At 34.3% G+C, this 21,437-nt stretch overlaps 1 protein-coding gene across 2 annotated transcripts in view; it reads left to right on the forward strand.

Annotated features, from left to right (window-relative positions):
• The window catches only part of LOC110441321, a 24,020-nt gene extending 7,042 nt beyond the window's left edge, over positions 1 to 16,978 (forward strand). Inside the window, exons 3-5 of one of the 2 annotated variants that reach the window (XM_021484433.1) lie at positions 2,853 to 2,969; positions 7,160 to 7,414; positions 11,628 to 16,978. In XM_021484433.1, coding sequence (XP_021340108.1) covers positions 2,853 to 2,969; positions 7,160 to 7,414; positions 11,628 to 11,709 — 454 coding nt within the window. In that variant the 3' untranslated portion in view covers positions 11,710 to 16,978. The remainder of the gene's footprint in view (positions 1 to 2,852; positions 2,970 to 7,159; positions 7,415 to 11,627) is intronic. The other variant, XM_021484434.1, reaches the window with a different exon arrangement.
• The last annotated feature ends 4,459 nt before the right edge of the window (positions 16,979 to 21,437 follow it).

Below are 21,437 nucleotides of genomic sequence, written 5' to 3' on the forward strand. Positions count from 1 at the left end.
TATACTTACTGTGTATATACTTACTGTGTATATACTTACTGTATATATACTTACCGTGTGTATACTTACTGTGTGTATACTTACTGTGTATACCTACTGTGTATATACTTACTGTGTATATACTTACTCTGTATAAACTTACTGTGTATATACTTCCTGTGTATATATATACTTACTGTGTATATACTTACTGTGTATATACTTACAATTATCGTGCATTCACAAACAAGCTGTCGTCATTCACAAGTTTCTCAGGAACTTCCAATAAATCGTAGCGATTCTATTAAGAAATCTTAAGAAAGTGTAGATCCTTCTGGTGTAAGTTTCCGGTGTAATTATTGGTAGATCTACAATTTTCGGGAATTAGTTTCCGGTGTAATTATTGATAGATCTAGATCCTTCTGGCGTCTGTTTCCGGTGTAATTATTGGTAGATCTATATCCTTTTGGCGTCTATTTCCGGTGTAATTATTGGTAGATCTAGAATTTTCGGATATTAGTTTCCGGTGTAATTATTGGTAGATCTAGATCCTTCTGGTGTAAGTTTCTGGTGTAATTATTGGTAGAACTAGATCCTTTTGGCGTCTGTTTCCGGTGTAATTATTGTTAGATCTAGATCCTTCTGGTGTAAGTTTCCGGTGTAATTATTCGTAGATCTAGATCCTTCTGGCGTCTGTTTCCGGTGTAATTATTGGTAGATCTAGTTCCTTTTGGCGTCTATTTCCGGTGTAATTATTGGTAGATCTAGATCCTTCTGGTGTAAGTTTCTGGTGTAGTTATTGGTAGAACTAGATCCTTTTGGCGTCTGTTTCCGGTGTAATTATTGTTAGATCTAGATCCTTCTGGTGTAAGTTTCCGGTGCAATTATTCGTAGATCTAGATCCTTCTGGCGTCTGTTTCCGGTGTAATTATTGGTAGATCTAGTTCCTTTTGGCGTCTATTTCCGGTGTAATTATTGGTAGATCTAGATCCTTCTGGTGTAAGTTTCTGGTGTAGTTATTGGTAGAACTAGATCCTTTTGGCGTCTGTTTCCGGTGTAATTATTGGTAGATCTAGATCCTTCTGGTGTAAGTTTCCGGTGCAATTATTGTTAGATCTAGATCCTTTTATGCGTCTATTTCCGGTGTAATTATTGGTAGATCTAGATCCTTCTGGTGTAAGTTTCCTGTGTTATTATTGGTAGATCTAGAATTTTCGGGGAATTAGTTTCCGGTGTAATTATTGGTAGATCTAGATCCTTCTGGTGTAAGTTTCTAGTGTAATTATTGGTAGAACTAGATCATTTTGGCGTCTGTTTCCGGTGTAATTATTGTTAGATCTAGATCCTTCTGGCGTATGTTTTCGGTGTAATTATTGGTAGATCTAGATCCTTTTGGCGTCTATTTCCGGTGTAATTATTGGTAGATCTAGATCCTTCTGGTGTAAGTTTCCTGTGTAATTATTGGTAGATCTAGAATTTTCGGGGAATTAGTTTCCGGTGTAATTATTGGTAGATCTAGATCCTTCTGGTCTAAGTTTCTAGTGTAATTATTGGTAGAACTAGATCATTTTGGCGTCTGTTTCCGGTGTAATTATTGTAAGATCTAGATCCTTCTGGTGTATGTTTTCGGTGTAATTATTGGTAGATCTAGATCCTTCTGGCGTCTGTTTCCGGTGTAATTATTGGTAGATCTAGATCCTTTTGGCGTCTGTTTCCGATGTAATTATTGGTAGATCTAGATCCTTCTGGTGTAAGTTTCTGGTGTAATTATTGGTAGAACTAGATCCTTTTGGCGTCTGTTTCCGATGTAATTATTGGTAGATCTAGATCCTTCTGGTGTAAGTTTCCGGTGCAATTATTGTTAGATCTAGATCCTTTTGGCGTCTATTTCCGGTGTAATTATTGGTAGATCTAGATATTTCTGGTGTAAGTTTCTGGTGTAAATATTGGTAGAACTAGATCCTTTTGGCGTCTGTTTCCGGTGTAATTATTGGTAGATCTAGATCCTTCTGGCGTCTGTTTCCGGTTTAATTATTGGTAGATCTAGATCCTTCTGGCGTCTGTTTCCGGTGTAATTATTGGTAGATCTAGGTCCTTCTGGTGTAAGATTCCGGTTTAATTATTGATAGATCTAGATCCTTTGGCGTCTGTTTCCGGTGCAGTTATTGGTAGATCTAGATCCTTCTGGTGTAAGTTTCCCGTGTAATTATTGGCAGATCTAGCTCCTTCTGGCGTCTGTTTCCTGTGTAATTATTGGTAGATCTGGATCCTTCTGGTGTATGTTTCCGGTGTAATTATCGGTAGATCTAGATCCTTCTGGCGTCTGTTTCCTGTGTAATTATTGGTAGATCTAGATCTTTCTTGTGTATGTTTCCGGTGTAATTATTGGTAGATCTAGATCCTTTTGGTGTAAGTTTCCGGTGTAATTATTGGGAGATCTAGATCCTTCTGGCGTCTATTTCCTGTGTAATTATTGGTAGATCTAGATCCTTCTGGTGTATGTTTCCGGTGTAATTATTGGTAGATCTAGTTCCTTCTGGTATAAGTTTCCGGTGTAATTTTTGTTAGATCTAGATCGTTCTGGTGTAAGTTTCCGCAGTAATCATTGGTAGATCTAGATCCTTCTGATATAAATTTCCGGTGTAATTATCGGTAGGGTAGCGCCTTCTGGTCATAGCTATATAGACTTACTGTATAGAAAATGGTCATTAAGGGAAAGCTAGCTATAGGTGATTGAAAAAGCATGTGGCATCTGAGGCATTCGTTAAAATAAGAGATCGGAGATAGTGAGGTACCACGTCATACGAGGATGTCTATGTTTGTGTATCAGTGATTTTTTTGTTGAATTTGCATGCTCTCATGTCCTTTACTAGTCGCCGTACCGTCCAGTTTGACCCACTAACTTACTTCATGAACGATCCTGACCAGCCTCCTCGTGGCCTACATCGGTCACGTATTCGTTCACAGAGGCGGGCGAGGGACCTCGAAGGGTAATTACTAACACGTCACGGTGGTGGGCGATAGGCTAGGAGAGAGAAAGAGAGAGAGAAACGAACGACAACGTCACGGTTATGGCGTTACAGGTCAGAAGGGTAATAAAGAAGTAAAACGTCATTGTTGACGAGAGTAGAACTAGTGGAGAAAAACTGGTAGGGGAACCAATAATGAATTTATAGTTATAGGTAGTAAACCTAGAGGGCAGACGAATGATCCCGGAGGGTTACGGAATGATAACGTCGTCATTTTCGGGACAAGGCCTGAAAGGGATTTTAATGACGACACAATTAAACACGTGCTGATCGGCACGAAGCTATCTCCCCCTGGGGGGTGACAAGCTGATATTTCCAGGCTAAAACGGGAGACACACCTGTGAAGGTTTGGAGAAAACGTCGTCATTGTGGGGACAAGGTCAGAAAGGAAACCAATTAATACGTTACAGCTGTGGGGAGTAAATCTAGAGGGGAGACGAATTATACTGTCGTGGTTGTGGGGAGTCATACAAGATGGGAAACGAATAATATTGTAATGGGAGTAAACCTGGAGGAGTAACGAATGATTAATAGAATCTCCCCTATTCTGAGGGTGTGACAGAGAAATCTCCATCCCGAGGGGTGATGTTTTTTAGTTGTCTAACCCGAGGCTCTGCCGAGGGTCAAGCAACCAAAAAAAATCACCCGAAGGTAGGAGATTTCTCTGTTACACCCTCAGGATAGGGGATGATTCTTTTTCTCGCATACTATTATTTCAGTCACAAACACATTTGATGACGTCACAATTACCGACGACGCATTTTAATGATCTTTCCCGGCTAAAACGGGAGTCACACCTGTGAAGGGAGGGAGAAAACTCCATTCTCCTACAGATAGGCTATACAGGTTTTATATGACGTGGCAAAATGTATAGCTTATTTATTTCAAACATATATAAAAAGGAAAATAGCGGGATAAGAGTGGGATAAAAGTGGGATAAGAGAGGGATAAGAGTGGGATAAGAGTGGGATAAGAGTGGGATAAGAGTGGGATAAGAGTGGGATAAGAGTGGGATAAGAGTGGGATAAGAGTGGGATAAGAGTGGGATAAGAGTGGGATAAGAGTGGGATAAGAGTGGGATAAGAGTGGGATAAGAGTGGGATAAGAGTGGGATAAGAGTGGGATAAGAGTGGGATAAGAGTGGGATAAGAGTGGGATAAGAGTGGGATAAGAGTGGGATAAGAGTGGGATAAGAGTGGGATAAGAGTGGGATAAGAGTGGGATAAGAGTGGGATAAGAGTGGGATAAGAGTGGGATAAGAGTGGGATAAGAGTGGGATAAGAGTGGGATAAGAGTGGGATAAGAGTGGGATAAGAGTGGGATAAGAGTGGGATAAGAGTGGGATAAGAGTGGGATAAGAGTGGGATAAGAGTGGGATAAGAGTGGGATAAGAGTGGGATAAGAGTGGGATAAGAGTGGGATAAGAGTGGGATAAGAGTGGGATAAGAGTGGGATAAGAGTGGGATAAGAGTGGGATAAGAGTGGGATAAGAGTGGGATAAGAGTGGGATAAGAGTGGGATAAGAGTGGGATAAGAGTGGGATAAGAGTGGGATAAGAGTGGGATAAGAGTGGGATAAGAGTGGGATAAGAGTGGGATAAGAGTGGGATAAGAGTGGGATAAGAGTGGGATAAGAGTGGGATAAGAGTGGGATAAGAGTGGGATAAGAGTGGGATAAGAGTGGGATAAGAGTGGGATAAGAGTGGGATAAGAGTGGGATAAGAGTGGGATAAGAGTGGGATAAGAGTGGGATAAGAGTGGGATAAGAGTGGGATAAGAGTGGGATAAGAGTGGGATAAGAGTGGGATAAGAGTGGGATAAGAGTGGGATAAGAGTGGGATAAGAGTGGGATAAGAGTGGGATAAGAGTGGGATAAGAGTGGGATAAGAGTGGGATAAGAGTGGGATAAGAGTGGGATAAGAGTGGGATAAGAGTGGGATAAGAGTGGGATAAGAGTGGGATAAGAGTGGGATAAGAGTGGGATAAGAGTGGGATAAGAGTGGGATAAGAGTGGGATAAGAGTGGGATAAGAGTGGGATAAGAGTGGGATAAGAGTGGGATAAGAGTGGGATAAGAGTGGGATAAGAGTGGGATAAGAGTGGGATAAGAGTGGGATAAGAGTGGGATAAGAGTGGGATAAGAGTGGGATAAGAGTGGGATAAGAGTGGGATAAGAGTGGGATAAGAGTGGGATAAGAGTGGGATAAGAGCGGGATAAGAGTGGGATAAGAGTGGGATAAGAGTGGGATAAGAGTGGGTTAAGAGTGGGATAAGAGCAGGATAAGAGCGGGATAAGAGTGGGATAAGAGAGGGATAAGAGCGGGATAAGAGTGGGATAAGAGTGGGATAAGAGCGTGATAATAGTGGGATAAGAGTGGGATAAGAGCGGGATAAGAGTGGGATAAGAGCGGGATAATAGTGGGATAAGAGTGGGATAAGAGCGGGATAAGTGCGGGATAAGAGCGGGATAATAATGGGATAAGAGTGGGATAAGTGCGGCGGTGTATGTCAATCATTAGCCTTATTCAGAAGCATTAACTCGAAAATTGCAACGCCTCCAATAGCTCATTCATTCATTCTTTATTACCTTAAACCTTGCGGTTTATCAGCTTGACGAGTAAAATCGCAAAAAATACTTTTACATAAAACTGCTTACCGGTATTGCTCTTTCAAGAATTCCTATTCAATGGTTATTCTGTGGCAGCATATGAAAACAAATTAACATAAACACCCAGCAAGTTTGTGCCTTGAATTACTATACAAATGGAAAGTTTATAGATAGATTAATAAGCTTTTATTACGTTAAGTTTTTGAATATATAAATAAGCTTTTATAATGTTATGTTTATAAATAGATTAATACAGCTTTTATTATATAAGGTTTATAGATAAATTAATAAGCTTTTATTATGTTAAGTTTATAAGTAGATTAATACAGCTTTTATTATGTTAAGTTTATAGATAGATTAATACAGCTTTTATTATATAAGGTTTATAGATGAATTATAAAGCTTTAATTATATAAGGTTTATAGATGAATTATAAAGCTTTAATTATATAAGGTTTATAGATAGATTAATACAGCTTTAATTATATAAGGTTTATAGATAGATTAATACAGCTTTTATTATATAACGTTTATAGATAGATTAATAAGTTTTTATTAGGTTAAGTTTATAGATAGATTAATACAGCTTTTATAATGTAAAGTTTATAGATAGATTAATACAGCTTTTATTATATTAAGTTTATAGATAGATTAATACAGCTTTTATTATGTTAAGTTTATAGATAGATTAATACAGCTTTTATTATGTTAAGTTTATAGATAGATTAATAAGCTTTTATTATGTTAAGTTTATAAATAGATTAATAAGCTTTTATTATATAAGGTTTATAGATAGATTAATAAGCTTTTATTATGTTAAGTTTATAGATAGATTAATACAGCTTTTATTTTATAAGGTTTATAGATAGATTAATAAACCTTATATAATAAAAGCTTATTAATCTATTTATAAGCTTTTATTATATAAGGTTTATAGATAGATTAATAAGCTTTTATTATGTTAAGTTTATAAATAGATTAATACAGCTTTTATTATATAAGGTTTATAGATAGATTAATAAATTTTTATTATGTTAAGTTTATGGATATATGAATACAGCTTTTATTTTTTTAAGTAGAAAGATTGATTAAAACAGGTATTATTATTTTAAGTAGATAGATAGATTGATACAGGTATTATTTTAAGTAGATAGATAGATTAATACAGGTATTATTATATTATGTAGATAGATAGATTAATACAGGTACTATTTTAAGTAGATAGATAAGATTAATACAGGTATTATTTTAAGTAGATAGATAGATTAATACAGGTATTGTTTTAAGTAGATAGATAGATTGATAAAGGTATTATTTGGCACGGAGTTAACATTGAAGAAAATGTGTTCAATTTCCAGTTTCAAAATTGCTATATATGGAAATAAATGTATGTATTAATGTACTAAATTTGAGTAAGCTTCTTATCGCGAAAATAAACATAAGAACAGTGTTTCAATCAAACATATTAATTAATACGTTGCCTAAAAAAATGTTATATTTAAAATTCACCTTATATAATTTCATTTTTGAAAATTTCATCTCTTAGATTTACCGTAGAAAACGTGACCGATGGGTGTGACGTAGATGAGACAGTCTCTGCCCATCGAAGAAACGCACAGATTATTGAGAAAGCTATGGCAGGGAAAGCGGTGTCGCGTGCGCCGCTGTTGTCCGCCATTGAGGAAGGTGGTACTATAACGAGCCTGACTCAGATTCTCCCTAGTGACGAGGACGAGGACGCGGAGGAGTCAGAGAGGATGGAACTGATACAGGAACTGCACGAGGAACAGAATCCAGAAACGTTAGTATACAAGCTTATTGTTAGAATCAATATATCATTTTATTTCAAAAATGGTACATCAACATAAAAAACCCACCAAAAACCCGAATGGTAAACTGATATTTGTAAATCTGTTTTAAATAAAATATATTTTGATGTATATAATATGATTCAGTTCTACAGGAAGTATACATATATTGAAGTTATATCCATGCGAATTATACACAATATATTCTATATATATATAAATTTTCGAAAAAACAACTCTTTATTGTCAAATGTAATACAACTTCCTACCTGAAATCACATTTAAACAATCGTCAACTGCAAAATTTTCTATTTGAACAATAGGATAATTACAACAGAATCTGCACATTAGGACATATATAGCTAGACGCGTCGGTATGTATTCTGTATGTTCAGTTAGAAATACCGATATTATACTTAATATATAGTGAGTAGTACCGGTATATAGACTACATATATAGTGAGTAGTATCGGTATATAGACTAAATATATAGTCAGTAGTACCGGTATATAGACTAAATATATAGTGAGTAGTACCGGTATATAGACTACATATACAGTTAGTAGTACCGGTATATAGACTACATATATAGTGAGTAGTATCGGTATATAGACTACATATATAGTCAGTAGTTTCGATATATAGACTACATATACAGTTAATAGTACCGGTATATATACTACATATACAGTTAGTAGAACCGGTATATAGACTACATATACAGTTAATAGTACCGGTATATAAACTAGTAGTACCGCTATATAGACTACATATATAGTCAGTAGTACCGGTATATAGAATACATATATAGTCAGTAGTACCGGTATATAGACTACATATATAGTTAATACTACCGGTATATAGACTACATATATAGTCAGTACTACCAGTATATAGAATACATATATAGTCAGTAGTACCGGTATATAGACTACATATATAGTTAATACTACCGGTATATAGACTACATATATAGTTAATACTACCAGTATATAGAATACATATATAGTCAGTAGTACCGGTATATAGACTACATATATAGTTAATACTACCGGTATATAGACTACATATATAGTTAATACTACCAGTATATAGAATACATATATAGTCAGTAGTACCGGTATATAGACTACATATATAGTTAATACTACCGGTATATAGACTACATATATAGTTAATATTACCGGTATATAGACTACATATACAGTTAGTAGTACCGGTATATAGAATACATATATAGTCAGTAGTACTAACTGTATATGTAGTCTATATACCGATACTACTCACTATATATGTAGTCTATATACCGGTACTACTGACTATATATATAGTTAATAGTACCGGTATATAGAATACATCTATAGTTAGTAGTACCGGTATATAGAATACATATATAGTCAGTACTACCGGTATATAGACTAAATATATAGTTAATAGTACCGGTATATAGAATACATATATAGTCAGTACTACCGGTATATAGAATACATATACAGTTAGTAGTACCGGTATATAGACTACTTATATAGTCAGTAGTACTGGTATATAGACTACATATATAGTCAGTAGTACCGGTATATAGAATACATATATAGTTAGTAGTACCGGTATATAGAATACATATATAGTCAGTAGTACCGGTATATAGAATACATATATAGTTAGTAGTACCGGTATATAGACTACATATATAGTCAGTAGTACCGGTATATAGAATACATATATAGTTAGTAGTACCGGTATATAGACTACATATATAGTCAGTAGTACCGGTATATAGAATACATATATAGTTAGTAGTACCGGTATATAGAATACATATATAGTCAGTAGTACTGGTATATAGACTACATATATAGTTAGTAGTACCGGTATATAGAATACATATATAGTCAGTAGTACTGGTATATAGCCTACATATATAGTTAGTAGTACCGGTATATAGAATACATATATAGTTAGTAGTACCGGGATATAGAATACATATATAGTCAGTAGTACTGGTATATAGCCTACATATATAGTTAGTAGTACCGGTATATAGACTACATATATAGTCAGTAGTACCGGTATATAGACTACATATAGAATACATATATAGTCAGTAGTACCGGTATATAGACTACATATAGAATACATATATAGTCAGTAGTACCGGTATATAGACTAAATATATAGTTAATAGTACCGGTATATAGAATACATCTATAGTTAGTAGTACCGGTATATAGAATACATATATAGTTAGTAGTACAGGTATATAGAATACATATATAGTCAGTAGTACTGGTATATAGACTACATATGTAGTTAGTAGTACCGGTATATAGAATACATATATAGTCGGTATATAGACTACATATACAGTTAGTAGTACCGGTATATAGAATACATATATAGTCGGTATATAGACTACATATACAGTTAGTAGTACCGGTATATAGAATACATATATAGTCGGTATATAGACTACATATACAGTTAGTAGTACCGGTATATAGACTACATATATAGTCAGTAGTACCGGTATATAGAATACATATATAGTGAGTAGTACCGGTATATAGAATAGATATATAGTGAGTAGTACCGGTATATAGAATACATATATAGTGAGTAGTACCGGGATATAGAATACATATCTAGTGAGTAGTACCGGTATATAGAATACATATATAGTGAGTAGTACCGGGATATAGAATACATATATAGTCAGTACTACCGGTATATAGACTAAATATATAGTTAATAGTACCGGTATATAGAATACATATATAGTCAGTACCACCGGTATATAGACTACATATACATATAGTAGTACGTAGTACCGCTATATAGACTACATATATAGTCAGTAGTACCGGTATATAGAATACATATATAGTCAGTACCACCGGTATATAGACTACATATACATATAGTAGTACGTAGTACCGCTATATAGACTACATATATAGTCAGTAGTACCGGTATATAGAATACATATATAGTTAGTAGGACAGGTATATAGAATACATATATAGTCAGTAGTACTGGTATATCGACTACATATATAGTTAGTAGTACCGGTATATAGAATACATATATAGTCAGTACTACCGGTATATAGACTACATATACATATAGTAGTACCGGTATATAGACTACATATGCAGTTAGTAGTATCGGTATATAGACTACATATACAGTTAGTAGAACCGGTATATAGACTATATATATATAGATAATAGTACCGGTATATAAACTACGTATATAGTCAATAGTACGGGTGGATATTTGTTGATGAATTCATAACTGGAAGAAACTTATTGAGAACGACAAAGGGAAAAACAAATGGGCGAGGAAAATATTAAGGTTATTCGACCAAGATTGTATTTCAAAAGTTTTAAAAACTGTGAACAAGGTTGGATTTAAATTGCATCATAAAGTGAAACTTTGAGATACAGTGACAAGAGTTTGACAGATAGCCCGATCCTAAACTTCGTTCCAGAAAGAAATGTAATTCCTGAAGTAAAATTCAACCCTTGAAAGTAGGGATTGCGAAAAGAATACAATTCCTGTCACCCAATGTAAGCGGCCACTAATGTTTAAACCCCCTGCAGAATTAGAGATTTGCTGTTGTGCCCTCTACTTGGGGACACACAAGCGACGAAAACAAATCAGCTTCACCAATTGCAATATTTGGGGTCTTCTTATTTCTCTTTACTTCTAAGTAACTTTCGTTTTGCCTGGCTTGACAATACCTCACTTTTGGCTTTGCTGTTGAACGTTCGACAATTTCAGGTAGGCAATAGGCTCTATCGCAATGCTGGGACATACCAAAGTCCTAAAAAATGGTTGTTAATCCAAGCTTTATGTTAATCATTTTGGGTAATAGCAAAAACTAGTTTTGACCTGGCGGAATGCTGTGATTTGTGCCTTTGGCATGGAATTTCATTGAAGAAGTAGTATTGATCGGCATCAGATCCGCGCTATCACAAGGAGGCAGTTACACCAACATACCCTCATACATACACAGATGCACTCGTACAAAATACACATGGAGGCATGCCCTTAAATGACATTAGCTGTTGATAGGAAGTTTAACTATATACAACCAACCAGTCATATATAATTATGTTTGCCAACTGGCCACTTTCCAGGAATCCTAGATCCATTTCTATTTTGCACTATATTTTGCTCATCTTATCGTTATTTCTATTTCAGGAATTTAGAAAATGAGACGGCGATTCATGATCAACGACCCAGCTTTATCATACCGACCATTACCATAGATGACTATTCCTAGCTCCCGTCGTGTACTTAGATCGTTTACATAGCATTCTGTTATAGGCACCCACTACTGGTTACCGTTTGTATATCACAAAACATTTAATGAATTACAAAGAACTGAGGTAAACTGTTTATTCTGTTATTCAATATGGATTGTGTTAATATTCTACAGGACTCATAACTGGATAGTTCACTATGACCAGTATCTCAACACCTGATGGCATTTATGTATAATTTGAAGCATACAAGAGATCCAAGCTGGATCTTGCCACCCAACATCGTAAGATCTTCCTAAGTTATATGTATTTTTGACAATTTTCTCTTTCTTTTTCCTCTTTTCTCTTATCTGTTGGATGAAAAGTCTTGTCAACAGTAAATGCAGTAGTGGTAACTTTCTATAAAAATATCATACAGCTCTATTTGAGTATTTCCTTTCAAAGTGAGGTCATTGTTTCCATCTTGAGAAATAGCAAAAACAAACTGAAACTCTCAAAATCCAAGATGCCTGCCTGACGGCCATCTTGATTTTGCCGTTTTGTCTCAATTTTTTTTTTTTTTTATTACACTCTTATTCCGTCTTTGCGTATTGCAGAGTTATCTTCTCTTGGGAGCAGATATTGATTTGCCTTTATTACCTTATCGATATTGATATTGTTTTCTAATACATCAACAACACAAACAAAAGGAAAATCACCTATAGTATATGATTATAAAACAAAAACAAAACCGAAAAATGTTATTTTGAAATGAACGTTTTAGCATTGAATTGAATTTGATGTACCTTTTCTTAGCAAAACGACGGTAGTAGACAATTAAGACGTAGGACGGAAGGATTATTACCAGGGATTACAACAATATACTATTTTATGTTATGAGTAATTGTTTACTATGTAGTATGCAATAATCTATTCCGGGTTTTCCATTCATTATTAAATTTATTCAGATAAGTATCACCTTTACCTGTAGCAATATATTTTGAGTATCATATATTTCCTTAACTTATTTGTTTTAGAGCTGGAAATGATAGGTGAGTCTGCAGACATCTAGCCTAATATATATATATAAAGCTTTATCATTAGAATTATTAGATTATCTACATTGGTTTTCCCTTAAAGAGATCCAAGTTAAACAATTCTTTATAAAAAGCAAAGGTGTTTAATAGCAAATCTAATACATTCGAAATCTGCTAAGAATATTTGTACTTTTTTCACATTCCCATAATGCATGGACTATTGTTTCATTTTCAGTTTAACAATAAAAACTATAAGGATAATCAACAAGGCCTGTTTTGAATAAATATGAACTAGTAGTTTTGATATGATTATTAATTCTAAACTGAAGCCAATGCAATTTGTATTTCGGGTAACTTTGAAGGGAATGGTGTAATTGTTTTCCATATTTGTTCATTAAAATAAAATATGTTCACTCATCTTTTTTCTTCCATTTAAAAAATAGTTACAATTTAATAGGTATATAAGGATAGTATATATTCATATTAAGAATATCTTCCTGTGATATGATTTTTGTTTATAGATTTAATGATACCCTGGTATGAAAGAAAATCTGTATTAATGAATTGTTTTGGAATTGTAAAACAAATCATTACCATTTCCTTTAGCTAAGTCATAAATTATCATTACTCCTTTTCTAAACCATTCCCTGTTAAAAAAAATCCTCTTTTCTGAATTATTGCACCAGATAAGTATTTTGAAAATACCTTCCTTTTTATATCACAAATGTTCAACCTTTTTAGCTAACTTAATCCAGCTGGATAAGACATCTTTTTTTTTTTGTAACTTAGAATTTTATTCAGATTTTCAAACACATACGCATGACTAATAATGAGATATAAGTCTGTAAATTATGACAGGTAAAGATGGGTAATTGTACAGAACACTCATCTTACAGATTTCATACTACCCTACTCACTACACGTCATATATATAAACCTATTACACAGCCTTTGCGTGACTGACATTCATCATTAGACCATACACCCATTTTGCCTGTAGAGGGAGGAGAGAGAGATGGCACTATTTCCTATCTAAATTTCAATTTATTAGCAAGATTGAAGCAGTAAATATTAACAGCTGATTAATTTTTAGAGAAATCAGCAAACACTTTAACGGCATTGAAGAGACGAGAGCTAGACTATAAAATAACAGCTCGGTAAATTTTCCCCATCTTTTCCAATCTTTTTCCTTTTTTTTCCTGGCAGCTTCCCCATTGCTGTTAGTTAAATAAAGTTTTGCAAGTCATAAAATGTTTTAATGCATTAATAAGTCCATTGATGTTGAGGGAGTTGTGAAAGCATCGCACTTTGTAAAAGTTCTGTTTTATATCAAGGAGAATTTCTTTATCAATTTTGCAGTTATTGAAATTTTGAGATAAAAATCCAAACATATAGGATTGTTTATTGTTATTAAATGGGATGAAAAGAGCATCTAGTATAACTATTAGACTATCTAGTGAAGTCTGGACTTCTTGACATTCCCACAGGACATGTATAATAGTTTCATTTTCAGAGTTACATACAGTACAGAGAGGAGAAACAACTAGATGTGTTTTAAAGAGTTTTTGTTTTTTTGTAACACTGAAGGGAATCTTGTATATTTGAGCCCATGTTGAATCATTCAAGTCGAAGACTTTGTTCCACTTCTTTTAACCTGTTGGTACAGTATTACATATTATAGAAATCTTTCGAGCCTTTTCTGTTTTTCAGGAATAATTCAATGTTCATTGGTAAAAGAATTTCTACACTCTTTTAGACATTTTTGCACAAAATCATTGCCACAGTTGGCTAGTAGATCTATGTTAACGTAACTTTTTAAAATAGCTTGCCATTTGGCTATGGTATGAAAAAGCCTTCTGATCCAAGATAATTTTAATGAATCTATAAATGCTTTTAAATTAATCATTTTTAAACCACCTTTAAGGTATTCTTGGATAATAACTTCTCTTTTGACTTTGTCTGTTTTGCTGTTCCACAAAAATTCAAAAGAAATATAATTAAGTTTGGAAAGAAAAAGTTCATCAGAATTTGGCAGTGCATAAATAGATGGTTGAATTGTGAAACGAGAAGTGATTTAATAATATGGATTTTACCAATTGGAGTTAAATTTCTTCTTTTTTATCAATGACTTCAATTTTATCAATTTTTTGTTGAAATTCATTTTTGGTATCTCGTGCAAGTCAACATGAAACTCAATCCCTAAAAGTGTGAATTTGTGTCTGCCCCATTGCAAGTTAAGTTCTGTGAGGAAGGTGTCATCACTATTTTTTTTACTACCAATCCAGACTACATGTGTTTTGAATACATTAATGTTTAGACCAGATATTGTAGCATAGGAATTTAATTCATTAACAGATTCTTTAATAGATCTTTCAGAGCCATCTAAAGCCATCTGTATATTGTGGGAGTAGAATTGGACAAATGTTAACTTGAATACCTTTTATGTTCTTATTATTTCGCAATCGAAGAGCTAAGATTTCTGCACAGAGGATACAAACATATGGGGATATCTACATTGAAATATGATGACAGGTTTCTCCCCTGAATGATTGCAGCACTGACCTTTTTATGAAATACCTTAATTAATCGAATTTCGTATACTTATTCCAAAACCAAAAAATTGTAAAACTTTTTCAATGAAACCCCACGAAACCGAGTCAAAGGCCTTTTCAAAATCTATCATCAATAGCATGCCAGGGATATATTTCTTCACTAAATTGCATTAAGTCATAAACTAATCGTGTGTTTTCCCCAATATAACGCCCCGCGAGAAATCCTGTCTGAACCTTATCTATAATGTTGCCTAAGACTGTTTTTATTCTGTGTGTAATTGTTCCAGAAGCTTTTTTTTATATATATAACAGTGAGTAGTGTTATTGGTCTCCAGTTTTTTATGAAGTGACTGGTTTATCTCCCTTTGGTATGCAAGTTACAATTCCGCGTCGTTGAGAAATAGACAGTTCACCCTTTAATAGCCTGAATTAATAGATCTTACCACAAAATTGCCCAAATATTTCCAAAAACGTTAAAAAAAACCTCAGCTGTAAAACCATCTATGCTAGGACTTTTGTTATTTTTCATGTTTTTTAAAGTTTGACCTGCTTCTTCCAGTGTTCTAGGACCCTCTAATCTTTCTGCATCTTGTCTACGAAGTTTACAAACAATAATTAATTCATTCAAATGTAAATCTTCTATTTCACTCTCATTACTATAGAGCTTTTTCATAAAAAAATGCGAACTTCATTTAAGATTTCTTCTTGTTTTGTAATTATATTACCGTCATCTAATTGCAGTTTAGGAATTATTTTAGAGGTAAAATATCTATTTTCTAAGTTGAAAAAATAGTTTGTTGGCTTCTCACCTTCTTCGACCCATTTAGCTCCTGATCTTATTATGCTACCTTTGATTTTATGTTCTCTGATTTTTTCTAATTCTTTCTTTTTAAAGTCTAATTGGACTACATTAATATCATCCTGTTCCTCAAGTTTTGAATTGCTATTCTTAGATTATTTTCATTCAAGTTTTGTTGTTTCTTTGCGTGGGCTGAGTAAGAAATTATTTTACCTCTAATGTGTGTAAGTAAGGTCTCTAGAAAAAGTGGATCATCAATAGTAAACTGAAGGTCTGCATCTGGTATGTTTGATAAGTTAGCAAGTTATAAACAGGGAGACAAAATATACTTTTTAAATCCAAAATGCATTCCTTCACTAGATTAAGATACTTTAGATCATGTAATAGGCTATTGTTGAATTTCCAAATAATTTTTCCTGTTTTATATTCAGTGAGTTTTAGAAAAATCGAAGGAAAAGAGTGGTCTGATCTGTATCCTGCTTCTATATTTGATTGTATAGTACTTGAAAGTAAGTTTTCAGTCACAAGAAAACAATCGTGACTGTTCTTTTGGATTACTTTTCCTCCAGGTGTACCTTTTTAAGTTCTCATGATGTTCCCTAAAAATATCAATTAAAGAGAAATTGTCAATGATTTCCAGAATTTTATCCCTGGCCTTAGGGTTATTAATATGTTTGTAACTGTTATCATAATCTATAATGGGATCTAGAACTAAGTTAAAATCGCCACAGATGATAACATATTTATTATTGAAGTCTTCAATGGTTTCAGATACAAGATTATGAAATACAGGAATATCCTCATTTGGACCATATAAGTTAATGAGTGTCATTTTTTAGCCACTCTTGGCGAGATCCGAGTGGCTTATTAATTCTGTCCAGAGAACGAAATGACGGACCCTCTTCCGCTCGGGGTGCGTGCGCATAATTCAGTCTTGCATGCTTCCGCTATATAGTTTCGTTATTCTAAATAGAAAGTAGAATCTCTGACACTCACCTGTGGATTACATGAAGTCTTCTGATACTCTTCTCCAAATAATAATCCATACTTTAAATAATTGCTGAAAACAAAATGTTTATCTCTGGTGCATTCTACGAGTGTTGTGGTGGTGAAATTCGTGCACTGGGTTTGAGAGTGTTTGTTTTCGTGACTCTGATTCGAGAAGACCGTCAAGCATTGACGCTGTCTAAACGGTCAAGCTTTTCATATTTGTAAGTACAATGTACAAGGAAGAATTATATATATATACTTATAAACCATACGAGTAATGAAGTATAACCTCTATTTTGATGTTTCGAACGGGAACGTAATATCGTGCTTTGGTTGATAACGGTAATAAACCATCGTTGCTACCGCGGACGAAACGATATGTGAACTGTGTATGCTTATCAAACATTTCTGTAACACAGCATGCTATTTCTGGTGTATTTATTTATGAAAATGTAACAATTTCAGAACATGACACAACTGCCGCTGCTGTTTAACAAGAATTCGCGCTTTGTCAAAATATTATCCAATCCGTTGTAATAACTCTTACGTTGGTAAAGTCGCAATGAGAAATACAATTCAGATATATTCCAAGAACATTTGTGAGATTTTGTGATGAATTGTATATTCAATGACAGTAAATAAAGTCACTACATATATTAATAATTATTATTAATATGAATAAAAAATAAATAAAAATAGAAGGAGTACAATGTCGATCTCTTTTCTCCATGCATGTTTTCCCACTACTGTTAATTATCCTTCCTTTCACAAGCACAAAATGCACCAAATCTTTATTGGCCATTCACCGATTGCCATTCTGCTCGTAAATGCTCTTCTTACATCATTGGAGGATGCTAATTAATGAAAGTTACAACAATGCGTCACAAAAGAGGGTGAAAAAAGAGGAGAGGGAGAAATGTTTTTAAGGCATCATTTAAGAGGTGATTGATTTTGGAAATTCCAAAGGCAACATCATCACATGACCTGGTTTTAAATTAGGAGAATACAGAACACATATCTGAGGTATTATAGTAGATATTGATGCTCAACGTGTTACTGAAGCAATTAAATTTAAAGTGGTGAGCGGCTTTAGTGTCACACTGACATAATTCTAGTTAAATTTTCGATTCCAATTTCAACAGCTAAAAAAATACCACTAGGTCCTTTTCTCTCTTTAAGTATTTTAAATGTTAAGTTGTTTATAAATAAGATGGCAACACCCCTCGAGTTAGATTGATAGGAATTGAAAAAACACTGAAGCCCCCACTCACTTCTAATTATATCTTCTTTTTCATCAGTAAAATGTGAGTCTTGTAAACATATGATGTTACATTTCATTGATCTAAAGTATGAAAGAATGTCAGTACGCTTTGCTTTCTTCCAATGCCGCGACAGTTTGCTGATATGATCAAAAGGTTATCTACAGTATCTTAATAGAAAATCTATTTTAACCATACCAAAAACAGAGAGAGAGAGAGAAGACATCTTGCAAGAAAAAGACGATACATAAAATACATACGAGAGGTCAACACCCTAAAGACCACTGTTAACCAACACACTACACATTTTCACATATGTATACAATGTACACCGCAATGTTTGTTGGACAGGAGTTATCTCACCGGAAGTCGTACGGTACGTTTAGATATAAAAGACGGATTTGGCGTAATCCGGAAAAGTAAGTAATACCTACATTTATACATAAAAAGACACACAGTACCAGATCTCCTGTATTTAGCCTTATTGCAGCGTATTTCAAATTGTAAAAACACTGAAAATAGTACATAGTAATGTCTATACACCTGAACCTAAGACAAAATATATACAGTACAAGTTTGTTAACATTACGTAAACGAAGGACGTAATACCTACGACACATATGATCATATATATATTTTTTATCTGAACTATAAACCGAAAAATGTATAATATTAGATTTCGGATACAATATACCGGAAACTTGATCTAGAAGTACATACTGTAACTAAATCAGTAGAGGAAAAGTGTAATCAACAAACTCTGTGAAAAGCTTTTTTTTAAACCTATTTCTTGGTATAAAAATGTGACATACTAAAGTACTAATGCATCATATGCAATAAAATGACAAAACATTACTTTATCTTACCTGTGTTACGGAAATAATTAACTCCCATATTCACATATATATACACCACACACTATGAAATAGACACACATACACACACGTACTTATACGTTATCCAATGAATTCCAACACTGTCATGAGCTATCGGTAAAACCAGGAAAATACATTCCTGGCGGCACCATCGTGCCAAGTTCCGTACCGATGTTCCACGTATAATAAAATCATATGGAAGTTGGAATCATTCAGCAAAAAACTCTCAGTGAGTGGAGTGCCAAATGAAAGTTTTCTCTTCTTTCCATTAGAATGTCAAACAGTTTACCATCAGTGCTAAAAGAGTTTTTAACACAGGAGAGTTTGTATGCATCCGTGAGTATACGTTGGAAGGTCTTCGTAAGATCCTTAAAAATGTTAAACCCAGTTTTTACAGCTTTGACCAAACCTTTATCACTTCGTTTCTTTTAAAACGGCCGCACAAATTTCACGATGATATTTCTGGGCCTGTCTCTGTTGAATCTCCCCAGTCTGTGGGCTATATCAATGTCCGTACTAGTAAGCTGAACTTCAAGTTTACAATCTTAATCACTTTCTGAGCACAATCCTCTGCGGTTTCGGACTCTGATGAATCGTCTAGGCCATTAATTCTGAGAGAATTCTTCCGACCGTGTTGTTCCAAGTCATTGTTTCTAGCCTCGATGGATTCCTTAGAATTTTGAAGTTCGGTAACTTGCTCCTCAAGACTTCCAACTGTCTGGCGTAGTTCGTCATTTTCCGTCTCAAGATCAAAAATCTTCCCCTTCAGCTCATCTGTAAGTTGCTTATTCTCAGCTCTGATATCATCCTTCAGCCTGTCGTACCTGTCCTCCATAAATTGCTTTGTTACCACATTGGCCAGAATGTCCGTAATTTCATCTAGTCTATCATCAATGGTTTTCTCGGTACCACTTAAACCTGATTTTATACTACAGCTTCTCTGACGACTAGAAGAAGGCATATTTACTTCACTCCTTTAAATGGTAAGTAACACAATGTATCAAGTGAAAAGAGTCAGTGTAGTCCAGGTAAATATAGTGTGGGTTAACAGTGTTCACCAGCTGGGTGTCAATCCATTGTTCAGAATGTACATGTCCAAAATCAACATTTCAGAACAAATTTTCCTCAAGCCTATGTTGAACAAATGGTGACAGTTCACTCATGAAATAGTATGCCAAAGATGATCATGAAAGTTTCCGATACATCGATAAAAATAAAGTTTTTGTCAGAGCTCCAAAATAATGACTACCCAGGTCTGTGTGTCCTCGACCTATGCTTTTTTTTGAATTTCTTTAATTTTTTAAGATTTTTAACTGTGCATAATACATTTACAATTCATTTTTCCATACACATACACACACTCATTCCATTTCTAGTCATTAGCAAAAATTCAACACTATATTAAAGATACATAAGCAAAAAAATATGTTCTATGTAGTTAATAGTGTAACTGCATATGATTGTGATATGAACTGATTTTAAGAAAGAAAAGAACGAGAGATAGAAGAACTAAAGGAAGAATAGAATCAACATAGAGAAAGAGAACTTGAATAAGAGGGAGAAGAGGAACATGCTGACGTGACAAATATTTATATTTAATAATTATTAAAAGATATAACTCGTTTATGGGTAAAGTCTAACGTTATTGTTATTTTTATTATAATATTATATTATATGATAAGACATCTTGCCAAATTAGATTTTTACAACTGGCATTTTAAAATATACTCTAGACCACAATTGGCAACAATATCTGTATTTTCAAATGTTCTAAATTGTATATTCTATTTTTAGCAAACCTGGTCCGAAGGACCATGGTAAGCTTATACCATACCGCAGCGTATGTCGTCCGTCCGTCCGTCAAATTTTCCTTTAAAACGCTACTAGTCCTGAACGGCCAAGTAGATTTTGACTAAATTTGGTCTGGAGCAAGGGGACTCAATTTTGTATAAACGGTAGGTGTGGCGCCCCTGGGGGCAGAGGGGCGAGGCCAAGTTAGGGAAATAGAGGTAAAACCTTACAAATCCTTCTGCTACCGTAGGAATTAAGGGATTTATCCTAATATAGTTTTGTAGCATCCTTGGGCCAAGGGGACTCAATTTTGTATAAACAGTGGGTGTGGCCCTCCTGGGGGCAGAGGGGTGGGGCCCAATAGGGGAAATAGAGGTATACCCTTTAAAATCCTTCTTCTACCGTAGGGATTAAGGGATTATATTCTAATTTAGTCTGGAGCAGTCTTGGGCCAAGATGACTCAAT

The sequence above is a fragment of the Mizuhopecten yessoensis genome, unplaced genomic scaffold, assembly GCF_002113885.1.
Source record: "Mizuhopecten yessoensis strain PY_sf001 unplaced genomic scaffold, ASM211388v2 scaffold715863, whole genome shotgun sequence".
Taxonomy (NCBI): Eukaryota; Metazoa; Mollusca; class Bivalvia; order Pectinida; family Pectinidae; genus Mizuhopecten; species Mizuhopecten yessoensis.